This window comes from Stegostoma tigrinum, chromosome 1 (assembly GCF_030684315.1).
Source record: "Stegostoma tigrinum isolate sSteTig4 chromosome 1, sSteTig4.hap1, whole genome shotgun sequence".
NCBI lineage: Eukaryota > Metazoa > Chordata > Chondrichthyes > Orectolobiformes > Stegostomatidae > Stegostoma > Stegostoma tigrinum.
In genome coordinates, this window is record NC_081354.1 from 48,365,142 (window position 1) to 48,378,890 (window position 13,749).

Here is a 13,749-nt window from a genome sequence, read left to right on the forward strand (position 1 = left end):
TTGTCTGGCAATTTTTAGCATGATATGCCCAAAGGTGTTTACAGTTTTGGCAATGATCTGTAGCTCGGGTTGTGTGTGTGGTCTATGACTTGCTCGCCAAGCTGGCCTATTTTTGTGCAAACGTTTCATTACTATGCTAGGTGACAGAATCAGTGGAGCCTCCGATGAAGCGATCTTATTGTACTCCGCTTGGAATTTATACTGCCTGGTCTGTTATGGTGAGTACTGGATGAGACAGTATAAATTCTAAGCAGAGTAGAATAACATCACTTCCTCAGAGGCTTCACTGATGATATCATCTAGCATAGTAATGCAACATCTGAACAAAAACAAGTCAGATCGGCAAGCAAGTCAACAACCTCACGTACCTGCTTTATCCTTATAGGGAAAGAGCATGAGATACAAGATCCACATTCACTAACTTTTTTTATTTTAGACCCTCTTCAGCATCAAATAAGTTTTTTTTAAAATTGAACTATTAGTTTGCAATTTTAAATGGAAAATGCCTGAAACGAAAGGAACTGATATACAAGTAAGTGGCAACTTGAGGAAATTACCCCACCAGCAAGATTCAACCCATGTGGAATTTTGTCAAGCTTAAAATCCTCATAAAAGGCTTTGTCACATTTTAACTTTAATTTTGAGTTGGAAATATCAGGAAACCACTTCCTCCCCTGCCTCCCCCACCCATCCCATTGATCTCAATGGAGAGTAAAATTGGGTGTAACATTTGTGCTTCACCCAATCCTGTGAAACTTTCAAACATTAGTGTGTTGGCTTAACTTTAAGATCTCATTATAGTGCTCATTTATGTAAATTTTACTCCACATGATTACATGTTGATCAAGTGGGATAGAACATAGAACATCACAGCACAGTACAGGCCCTTCGGCCTTCGATGTTGTGCCGACCTTGGTACGGGTGTTTCCAAATTGGAATTGGGCGTGGAAAATTCTGGTTAGAAAAGATATTCTGAGATTAAATATTTTTCAGCTGCTTTGGTTTCAAACATCTGCTAATGCTGATTTCCATATGGGCTTTTGATACGATTGTCTGTGGTGGCTTCTGATCTCTTGTGTTTTGTTTTGAAATCTGTTTTGATGTGAGAATATGTTGGGAAAAATCATTTGAAAACAATAATTGTCAAATATCTTCAAACTCAATGAGAACATTTTAATGGACAGAATCACCAAAGGTCATCAAGATTGGAAGATGAAAGGGAATGAATGTCACCAATAATTAGTCTATGCAATATACTTTTTCAGGTTCATTGTCTCCAGCATCTCCTTTCAGGCTCATGTTCTGTTATTTTTTGCGCATTTTATATGAAGTCTAGTATTCTGTAGTAGATATAATGGTGAGGCTGTCAGCACTCACTCTAACTGAAGAATAAATAAGACAAGTGACTTCTGGTGACAGTTCATGCAGAGTTAAGTGTAGAGAATAAAAACCAAAAGAACTGGGGATGCTGAAAATCAGAAGCAAAAACAGAAGTTGTTGGAAAAGCCAAGCAGGTCTGGCAGCATCAGTGCAGAGAAATTGGAGTTAATGTTTCAGATCCACTGACACTTCCTTGGAATATTAACTCCGATTTCTCTTCACAGATGCTGTCAGACCTGCTTGGCTTTTCTAGCAGCTTCTGTTTTTGTTAAGTGTAGAAAGTCTGATCATTGCTGCCTGACTAACCCTGCCTCACCGGAAATGTCTTTTGTTTACTGCTGCCTTTTTGCTGATTTTGCTGCTGTTTTTCCAAATATTAAAAGAAGGTCTTACTTTAAAACAAAAACAAGAGGGAAACAAAATCTAGTATAGAAACATTATACAAAACTACCATAAACTAATAACATCAAAGAATTATTTAAAGAAAGGGCAACTAAAGAAATGTCTTGTTGGGATGCTCAGACTGTTCACACATCAACTGTGTGGCATTGCTTTAACAAGTGAGAAATACCGATTATGCATGCCAAAAGATTCATCCATTCCAGTGTACATAGTGTTTTTTTTTAATAGTGTGGTATGTCTTAACAGTGCTGGTGCTGATAATTAACTGTTACAAATTTGGAGTCTCATGGTCTCAGCGTACAGCTATTGTTGAAGATCTGAACAAAAGAGACCTGTCCCTTTAATTTCCAAAAGACCATTAGACATAGGAGTGGAAGTAAGGCCATTCAGCCCATCAAGTCCATTCCGCCATTTAAATCATGGCTGATGGGCATTTCAACACCACTTCCCTGCAATCTCCCCATAGCCCTTGATTCCTTCTGAGATCATGAATTTGTCGATCATAAGACCACCACTTCCTCTGGCACTTTGTTCCACACATAAATCACTCTCTGTGTACAAAAGTTGCCCCTCATGTCCTTTTTAAATCTTTCTCGTCTCACCTTAAAAAATGCCCCCCTCCCCAGTTTTGAACTCCTCCAACCTAGGGAAAAGACATTTGTCATTCACTTTATCCATAATTTCTCTCCTCTTAATTCTGTATTTATTTCTCTATTTATTTTACTTTCTGTACATGGTTTGTCCTCACTTAATTTCACTTGAATGGCACATCTATGAATAAAGGAAGAAAGGAGAAAGAGTAGGCCACTCAGCCCTTCAAACCTGCTCCATCATTCAATGAGATCATGGCTATTCTGATTGTAACCTCAACTCCACATTCCTGCATGCCCCCAAAAATCTTTCATCTCCTTGGTAATCAACAATCTATCTCTGTCAGCCTTGACAATGTTTAAAGATTCTGCACCCACTGTCTTTTGCAGAAGGGAACTCCAAAGTCTCGCAACCCTCTGAGACAAAGGGCCATTAAATTCCACTTCTGGTACGTCTGCATGACTCAGTCACAGTTCTTCAGCCTGCTTGGGTTAGGATGTGCACAATTGCTTGCCATGTTTTGATAGGTCCCAAATCCCCTTCAGACATAGTTTCCTAATCATAGCAGGTTCCTGTACAAAATCCCATATTGTCACTTGGCTAGTATAAGTGTAATCAATGACCTGCACCTTTTGTTCATAGAGTCATGGAGTCATAGAATCATACAACATGGAAACAAACCTTGCATTCCAACTCGCCCACACCAACCATGTGCCCAAACTAAACTAGTCCCACTTACCTGCACTTGGCCCATATCCCTCCAAACCTTTCCTATTCATGAACCTGTCTAAATGTCTTCTCAACATTACAACTGTACCTGCATCCACCACTTCCTCTGGCACTTTATTCCACACATAAATCACTCTCTGTGTACAAAAGTTGCCCTTCATGTCCTTTTTAAATCTTTCTCCTCTCACCTTAAAAAATACCCCCCTCTCCAGTTTTGAACTCCTCCAACCTAGGGAAAAGACATTTGTCATTCACTTTATCCATGCCCCTCGTGATTTTGTAAACCTCAATAAGGTCACCCCTCAACCTCCTAAGCTCCAGTGAAAAATGTCCCCACCTTTCCAGTCTATTTTTTATGTGTCAAACCCTCCATTCCCAGAAATATCCTGGTAATTTTTTTCTGTACCTTCTCCAGTTTAATAATATCCTTCCTATAACAGGGCAGCCAGAACTGCACATAGTACTCTAGAAAAGGCACCTACATTCTGTACGTCTTAATATGACATCCCGACTCCTATACTGAAAGGTCTGAGCAATGAAGGCAAATGTGCTAAACATTTTCTTAATCACCCTGTCTAGGTGTGACACAAATTTCAAAGAATTATATTCCTGAACCCTTAGGTTTTTCTTTTCCCAAACGCTGCCTATGGCCCTACCATTAATTGTATAAGCCCAATCCGTGTTTGTATTAACAAAATGCAATAACTCACATTTATCCAAATTGAACTCCATCTGCTACTCCTCAGCCCATTGATCCAATTGATCAAGATCTCTTTGTAATTTTAGGTAACCTTCCTCACTGTCCAAAACCCCACCAATTTTGGTGTCATCTGCAAACTTACTAACCATTCTTCCTGTATTCTTATTCAAATCTTTTATATAAACGACAACCAAAGTGGACCCAGTACTGATCCCTGTGGAACACCACTGATTACAGGCCTCCTGTCTGAAAAACAACCCCCACCACCGCCCTCTGTCTCCTACCATAAAACCAGTTTTGTATCCATAGCTGACATCCAAATGCAACTTGATATAAGGCCAGTCATGTCCATGTAATCTTACTGCAGATTTTTTAGTATCTCAATCTATTTCATAAAGTTTCTTTTAAAACTATCATTGTGCTATCTTATCCTCAGTAGGTGACAAGAAAATATCTGACATTAATCAACTCTAACCTTAGGAAAAGAATCTCTCCCTATGAAACTACTTCCATTCAGACTTCATGGGTGGAATTCTATGTCCTATCCAATTAAATACCTTGCCAGAAGCCCTGTGGATGGCCTTTCTGCCCCATGACCAATGAGACCCTTAAGTGGGCAATTAATACCACCTTGTCCTCCACCACTGGTATTATGCCAGCTGCATGCAGGAGGCTTACTATTTGAAAACATAACCAGCAAACTCTGGTGTGTTTGTGGAGCTTGAGTAGGATCTCTCATGAAAGGCACTAAATACCCGATCAAAGGACCCACATTTTGGGTTAGGTGGATGGGAGGCAAGCTGTTGAAAGCCAGACCACCTTTGCTGCAATTGTGGCTCAACCTGACAAACCATCATTGGAGACACAGATACAGGTACAGTCATTTATTCATGTGTACTGTAGGAGAGCCAGTCTTAAACATTCTCAGACCAAATACTTACAAAAACACACAAGTTCTCATCTTCTATACGCTGAAGATCATGCACTCAAATTCTAACCTGGCCACTTTATGACCAGATGTCACTTATTTGCTTCCAACTTTAAGTACATGCTTCAAGCTTTGTTTGTGTTCACAGAATGCCTTCCCTTATCCTGCTGCTTGGACAGTCTAGACTATGTCTTTGTTTTTATTAATCACTCCTTAGCCAGATGCTTTGTTGCCTACTTACATTTATTTTATGACAGACACTTCTGATTGAATCTGTATTTAATTTTTTCATCTTTGACCTTTTCACTGCTGTGCCACTTGTTCACCTACCAACAAGCTCCTCCCCTGTTTGTGCCTAGATCCCTCTTTGATCTAAAGTTTCAGGTCAGCATAGTGCCAGCCCTATGTTGGCCTGTCAAGTGCCTGAGTGCTTGCTGCTAGAGGCTGCTTTCACTAAAGGCAATGCCTACTCTCACTGGCATCTCAACCAATTGCTGAGACTTCTGTCTTCTCCACAAGATACTGTGTGTGCCCGCTAGAAAAATACATGGTTACGCGAAAGACCAGGATTGGGTGAGCACAGACATTTCAGAAGATGGAAAAACTTGCAGTATTAAGAGCAGGCAAGAAAGAGGAATTGAAGCTGAAGATCAATTGTGACCATATTTAATAGGGGCAACAGGCTCAGCAAGCAATGAAGTCTCTTGTTCTTATTTCTTACATTTCTAACAGTGCTCAGTTCATCTCTAACACTGTGCAAGGATGTCATGCTCTTTGCAGTTAGAATTGCATCTACATGTTTGCCGTCCAGTCACAGCCACTGGTCCTAGTGGTGCTGCTGGGACAAGAGATCTGGCTAATCTGATTGGAAGGGAACTCTGTAAAATGGGACATCCTCCCTGACAAAGCCAATTCTTGCCTGAAAGTGATCAATGTTGCATCAACTTTAAATTATGGGGGTGCGACCATCAGAATCATGTGTGGGCTACCCTGCCCCAGATTTATGAACTAGCAAAGTGGGATGATACTGTTCCATATAACCCAACCCATAAACATAATCATTCTCTTTACATCTCTTTCCCAAAACAGCTACGTCTATTTAAAAGGTTTGTTTTTTTTTAACTGGCATCATTCTTTCCTGCCTCATCTCAGCTGTGTTCTCATGAACTTGAAAATTGAAAAATGATGTTTTAGCTTACAAAGACAAAATTATCCATGGAATGTATCTTGAAGGCAGGGGCTGGTTAGCTTTGATGGCTAGTGTGTTGTTCAGAATAAATTCAGCAGCATGGGTTTAATTCCTGTTCTGGCTGAGGCAGTCTCGTGGGGTCCTTTTTCACCTTGCCCCCTGAGTGTGGAAGGCAACAGCCATCACCACAGACGCAAACTGCAAGGAACTTGCACAGGTTGAAGCACCAGCAGCCAATGAGCCTTCAAGGACAGCACACGTAGAACGGAACGGATTCCAAAAAGAATATGCATTAAAAAATAAATTGCTTCAATGTTGGATACCGTGCTTATCCCAATTTTTAAGTTTTGTCAGTGTTGTTGGCTATTGCCTTCCACACTTGGGGGCAAGGTGAGGAACCACCCCACAAGACTGCCTTAGCCAGAACAGGAATTAAACCCATGCTGCTGAATTTATTCTAAACAACACACTAGCCATCAAAGCTAACCAGCCCCCTGCCTTCAGGATACATTCCATGGATAATTCTGTCTTTGTAAACCACAAACATCATTTTTCAATTTTCAAGACCAAGAGGACACAGCTGAGATGAGGCAGGAAGGAAAGAAGATATTTTAATGCTTAACAGGTCCAAATAAAAACTCAAATCTTTTAATTGGAGGTAGCTGTGTTAGAGAAGGAATATAAAGAGAATGATTATATTCATGGGTTGGATTTTTTGGGACAGTACAGTCCAACTCCACTGGCTAATAAATCAAGGGCAGGTAGCCTACATATGATTCTGATGGCTGCACCACTGTAACTTAAAGTTGGAAGCAACATTGGTTGCTTTAAGGTGAGACTTAATACATTAGAAAAATGCATTAGTAACAAAAAGAAATGTCTAAATTTCATTGGACCTTCTCGGTCAAGTTTGATTTCCACTAAACATGTCTGTTCACCTTAAAGCTTTTCAGTAACTTTTTGGCTGTTATGGTTGGCCTGTAGTTGCCTTTACCAATCATTTCCTACATATTTACTTATTCCAATGCCTTGAAGGTAGCTACTAATTCTGTTACAACAGTGATAATACTTTACAAATTTTTTTTTGGCTGTTTAGCTTTGGTGTATCCTGAGGTCATAAAAGACAAAATATAACAACATTAACAACAATTTGCATTTCCGTAATGCTTTTGATGGAATACAGCAGCAGAAGATGTTTTGGTACCAAACAAAATTTGACAGTAAGGTCAGGAAGGAAACTTTAAGATAGGTAAAGCTTGGTCAAAGAGGTCATTTTTGAGGAGCAAGAATAGAAAGGTGGAATGGTACAGAGAGGTATTGTTAGAGGTTGACCAACATAGTGGCATAGCATTGCTGCCTCATAGCGCGTGGGACCTGGATTCAATTCTAAACTTCAGGCGACTATCTGTGTGGAGTTTGAACATTTTCCCTGTGTCTGCTTGGTTTCTGCCTATGCTCCAGTTTCCTCCCACACTTTAAAGATGTGTAGGTTAGGTGGATTGGCCATGTGAAATTGCTCCATAGCGCCTGGGGTGTACAGGCTAAGTGAATTAGCTATGGAAAAATCCAGGGATACTCTTTGGGTGCTCAGTGCAGAGTTGATGGACCAAATGGCCTCCTTCTGTGCAGTCGGGATTCTGATTTTAGGTTAGGGCTGAAGGCATTGCTGCCAATGCTAAAATAATTAAAATCATTGATTCACAAGAGACCGGGATTGGATGACCACAGAGATTTCAGAAGGTGAAAGAACTTGCAGAGCTAGGATTAGACAAGGAAAAATCAGAGAACAAGATGATAATTTTAGAATTGAGGCCTTGGTAGACCAGGAGGCTATCTAGCACAGAAACGATGGACAGAATTTGCTAGACATTGGGATGTAAACAACAGAAAATTGGATGAGTTTGTAATTGAGAGCAGTTAGAAGGCAGGCCATGACACCATTGAAATAGTTAAGTCTAGAGATAACTGAGGCTTGGAAGGGCGTTTCAAAAACAGGTGAACTGAGGCAATGGTTAAGTCAGTCATAGTAATGCAGCAGATGTGTTGTCAAAAGCTCATCTTAATATCAAGCACAACAATGAGGTTGCATGTGGTCTGGTTCAACTTCAGACATTTGGGAGAGAGATACAAAGAACAAAGAAAATTACAGCACAGGAACAGGCTCTTCGGCCCTCCAAGCCTATGCTGATTGAGATCCTCTGTCTAGCCTGTCATCTATTTCCTAAGGGTCTGTGTCCATTTGCTCCCCACCCATCCATGTACCTGTCCAGATATATCTTAAAAGACGCTAACGTGTCTGCGTCTACCACCTCCGCTGGCAACGCGTTCCAGGCCCCCACCAACCTCTGCGTAAAGAAAATTTGCACACATATCTCCCTTAAACTTTCCTCCTCTCACTTTGAACTCATGACCCCTAGTAATTGAGTCCCCCACTCTGGGAAAAAAAGCTTCTTGCTATCCACCCTGTCTAAACCCCTCATGATTTTGTAGACCTCAATCAGGTCCCCCCTCAACCTCCGTCTTTCTAATGAAAATAATCCTAATCTGCTCAACCTGTCTTCATAGCTAGCACCCTCCATACCAGGCAACATCCTGGTGAACCTCCTCTGCACCCTCTCCAAAGAGTCCACATCCTTTTGGTAATGTGGCGACCAGAACTGTACACAGTACTCTAAATGTGGTCGAACCAAAGTCTTATACAACTGTAACATGACCTGCCAACTCTTGTACTCAATACCCCATCCAATAAAGGAAAGCATGCCATATGCCTTCTTGACCACCCTATTGACCTGCTTTGCCACCTTCAGGGAACAATGGACCTGAACACCCAGATCTCTCTGTTCATCAATCTTCCCTAGGACTTTTCCATTTACTGTATAGTTCGCCCTTGAATTAGATATTCCAAAATGCATCACCTCGCGTTTGCCTGGATTGAACTCCATCTGCCATTTATCTGCCCAGCTCTCCAGTCTATCTTTATTCTGCTGTAATCTCTGACAGTCCCCTTCACTATCTGCTACTCCACCAATCTTAGTGTCATCTGTAAACTTGCTGATGAGACCACCTACACCTTCCTCCAAATCATTTAGGTATATCACAAATAACAGTGGTCCCAGCACAAATCCCTGTGAAGCATCACCAGTCATAGGTCTCCAATTTGAGAAACTCCCTTCTACTACTACTCTCTGTCTCCTGTTGCCTAGCCAGTTTTTTAGCCATCTATCTAGCACACCTTGGACCCCATGTGACTTCACTTTCTCTATCAGCCTGCCATGGGGAACTTTATCAAACACCTTACTGAAGTCCACGTATATGACACCTACAGCCTTTCCCTCATCTATCAACTTTTTCATGTCCTCAAAGAATTCTATTAAGTTGGTAAGACATGACCTTCCCTGCACAAACCCAGTTGCCTATCACTGATAAACCCATTTTCTTCCAAATGGGAATAGTTCCTATCCCTCAGTATCTTCTCCAGTAGGTTCCTGACCACTGATGTCAGGCTCACCATTTGATAATTAACTGGATTATCCTTGCTACCCTTCTTAAACAAGGAGACAATATAAGCAAGTCTCCAGTCCTCCGGGACCTCACCCGTGTCTAAGGATGCTGCAAAGATATCTGTTAAGGCCCTGGCTATTTCCTCTCTCATGTCCCTCATAAACCTGGGATAGATCCCATCCAGACCAGGAGACTTGTCCATCTTAATGTCTTTTAGGATACCCAACACTTCCTCCTTCCTTATGTCAACTTTACCTAGAGTAAGCAAACATCTATCCCCAACCTCAACATCTGTCATGTCCCTCTCCTTGGTGAATACCGATGCAAAGTACTTGTTAAGAATGTCACCCATTTTCTCTGACTCAGCGCATAACTTTCCTTCTTTGTCCGTAAGTGGGCCAATCCTTTCTCTAGTTACTCTCATGCTCTTTATATATGAATAAAAGGCTTTGGGATTTTGGGATGAAGTCAATGACTAGGAAACAGAGTTTACGGTGGGGATTGACAACACTGTCTTTGATATTCCCACTACTTAGTGGAGGGAATTTGTATTCGATCAGTACAGAATATCAAACAATCAGTGTAACAAACAGGAAATTTGACAGAGGTGGTGATTAATTCACACTGTGTATTTTGAGTGTATTTGATAAATATGAGTCCTTTTCTCTTTCTAACTGTAGTCAAGGTAACAATGAACTGTAACTTAAGTGTGTTGGAAATCATGTTGATGGAGTAAATCATGACAGATTTCACATACACCTTTTATTGTACCTGGGTCGAGAACAATAGAGAAAGCTCCCCTTCCATATTGAACCAAGGACAAAAGTCAAAACTGCTAAGATGAAAGAAAAATGTTAATGAAATATTGGTACGTACTTTGCAAACAAGACTTAACTAGCAGATATGGCTATCATGTTTGCTGAAAACAGGTTGAAATTTAGGTACGTGAAATCTAAAACAGAGATAAATCACAAACAAAAGCAGAAATTGCCAGAAAACTCAGAAGATCTGGCAGCATCTGTAGAGACAAAGTAGAGTTAACGTTTCGGAGCCTTCTTCAGAAACTCTGCTTTGTCTCAACAGATGCTGCCAGACTGGTTGAGCTTTTTTAGCAGTTTCTGCTTTTGTTTCTGTTTCCCAGCATCAGCAGTTCTTTTGATTTTTTTTTTGTTTAGACAAAAATTACAGTTCAATCAAAACCTGAAAGTATAAAATGTTGTCTGAAATTTCAGGATCTGACTCTCTGGTAGTTGGGGTATATCCAGATAGAAGTATGCCAAAAATAACTAGGAATCAGTAGATACAGAGTTAGAAAGTCTAATAGTATGTCACCACTAAAACCAGATTTCTAACATGTTGAACCTTACGGAATACAAGCTATGAAGAACACTAGGCATTCTTGGTGTTCAGTATTGCCCTTCCAGAGGAATTTAAAAGAAAGCGTGATCAGAATGCTAAATTTATTTAAATATTTATGATCTCAAAAATCAGGCCTGATTAAAGAGAAGGTTCTTGCTTCATCAAACCTGTACTGGCATTGCAGTCGACTGGAAAATATCCCATTACTCTTTTCAAACATGTACTGAGGCCTGAACTATGGGACTTGGTCGTTCAACTAGGGTTTTCAATATTAAAGGAAAAGGTACTTTCTACATATTTGAACATGTTCTTTCTGTAAATGTCTTGTGTGGCCAGTTTCTGTCTCATAGGACACAAAATGTTTTCTTTCAGTTCTACATCAGTGTGAAGGATTGGTGGATGTTTGGGTTTTATTTCTGCATGCCCCTAGTCTGTACTGCTTTCTTCTATGCTCGAATGACCAGTGAAATGCTAAACAAGAGGAACAAGAGTTTGAGGATCGCCTTGAGTGAGCACTTGAAACGGGTAAGATCGTTTGACAATAAATTAATGCCACAGAGAAGCTGTGTCCGAACCTGAACATATCTCAGTTCCAAAATGTCCAGAAATTTGCCACAACATGAAAAGCTATGGGCCAAGTGCCAGAAAATGAGATTAGAATAGTTAGGCGGTTGTTTTTGACTCAGTGCAGACTCAGTGGGCTGAAGTGCATTTTATGGCATATGACAGAACTGTGATAATTTACTGAACTGCCAATGTCTCATCAGTTTGTGTATTATTTACATACCTTTCACATCACAGGTGTGTGAATGACACTCTTGTAAACAAATGAATAGCCTAATGAGACAAATTGCACCATTAAAAATGCCAACTAAAAATGATGCAATGTTGATTCACCATCCCAGCACTTTACATGGGGATCCAATTTGAAGCAAGTGGGTCTAGAACCTCTTAATGTAGCACAAGTTCTCCAATATCACAAAAGTAAATCAGCTCTTCATTTTTTCCTGGTCACCTTTACTTCCCCTGGTGGACAACTGAATGCTTTTTCTGAAATTTTCTTTCACAGGAAACAAAGTTTTTTCAAAATAAAATGCATTAGTCTCATTCCCCTTCATTTTGAACCTGTTTAAGTCTTCATTTCTGCTGTCATTGTCTTTAATTTGAGGAAAATAGATCCTCTTTTTCATTACCGATTTAGCTATTACTTCTTCAAACCTGCTGTTCTCTTAAACAGTCCATTCCCTGATCTTAGATAACAAGGTGTGGAGCTGGATGAACACAGCAGGTCAAGCAGCATCTTAGGAGCAGGAAAGCTGATGTTTCGGGCCTTGACCCTTCATCAGAAATGGGGGAGGGGAAGAGGGTTCTGAAATAAATAGGGAGAGAGGGGAAGCAGATCAAAGATGGATAGAGGAGAACATAGAACATAGAACATAGAACATTACAGCACAGTACAGGCCCTTCGGCCCTCGATGTTGTGCTGACCTGTCCTACCGATCTCAAGCCCATCTAACCTACACTATTCCATGTACGTCCATATCCTTATCCAATGACGACTTAAATGTACCTAAAGTTGGCGAATCTACTACCGTTGCAGGTAAAGCGTTCCGTTCCCTTACTACTCTCTGAGTAAAGAAACTACATCTGACATCTGTCCTATATCTTTCACCCCTCAATTTAAAGCTATGCCCCCTCGTGTTCGCCATCACCATCCTAGGAAAAAGGCTCTCCCTATCCACCCTATCTAACCCTCTGATTATTTTATATGTTTCAATTAAATCACCTCTCAACCTTCTTCTCTCTAATGAAAACAGCCTCAAAGCGGTCCCCAAGCCGGAGACCGCTTTGCAGAACACCTCCGCTCGGTTCGCAATAAACAACTGCACCTCCCAGTCGCAAACCATTTCCACTCCCCCTCCCATTCTTTAGATGACATGTCCATCATGGGCCTCCTGCACTGCGAGAAGATAAGTGGAGAGGAGACAGATAAGTTAAAGAGGCAAGAATGGAGCCAGTAAAGGTGAGTGTAGGTGGGGAGCTACGCTTGGTTCGCAATAAACAGCTGCACCTCCCAGTCACGAACCATTTCAACTGCCCCTCCCATTCTTCAGACGAGATGTCAAACCTGGGCCTACTGCAGTGCGACAATGATGCCACCCGAAGGTTGCAGAAACAGCAACTCATATTCCGTTTGGGAACCCTGCAGCCCAATGGTATCAATGTAGAGTTCACAAGCTTCAAACTCTCCCCTCCCCCTACCGTATCCCAAAACCAGCCCTGTTCGCCCCCGCCTCCCTAACCTATTCTACCTCTCACCTATACCGTCCTCCCACCTCAAGCCGCACCCCCATTTCCTACCTACTAACCTAATCCCACCCCCTTGACCTATCCGTCCTCCCTGGACTGACCTATCTCCTCCCTACCTCCCCACCTACACTCACCTTTCCCAACTCCATCCCCGCCTCTTTAACTTGTCTGTCTCCTCTCCACCTATTTTCTCCTCTATCCATCTTCGATCGACTCCCCCTCCCTCCCTATTTATTTCAGAACCCTCTTCCCCTACCCCATTTCTGCTGAAAGGGTCTGGGCCCGAAACATCAGATTTCCTGCTCCTAAGGTGCTGTTTGGCCTGCTGTGTTCATTCAGCTCACATCCTGTTATCTCGGATTCTCCAGCATCTGCAGTTCCTATTACCATGGATACAATTTTAACATCACTGCGAAGCCTCTTCAAAGGATGCCTAACCTGAAGAAGTTACCCTCCTCCCACCGGACAAATCTCAGGGGATCTCTCTCCCACTGCAACTCTCTTGTAATCTCTTCGGCCTTGTAAGTGCTCAACCATACCCTGAAGCAAACCAGGTACCACAGCCACATCACCTTTCTTAGTACCTGCCTATGGAACTAGATCATCCCCAATGGACTACAGTCCACATTCAAGCCCTCCCAGTTTGGCCCCAGCCGTGAC

General features: G+C 41.5%; 1 protein-coding gene across 1 annotated transcript in view; it reads left to right on the top strand.

Annotated features, from left to right (window-relative positions):
* Positions 1-13,749, top strand: part of ednraa (endothelin receptor type Aa) — a 46,714-nt gene that overhangs the window by 21,188 nt on the left and 11,777 nt on the right. The window contains exon 4 of the mRNA XM_048545046.2: positions 11,152-11,304. Coding sequence (XP_048401003.1) covers positions 11,152-11,304 — 153 coding nt within the window. The remainder of the gene's footprint in view (positions 1-11,151; positions 11,305-13,749) is intronic.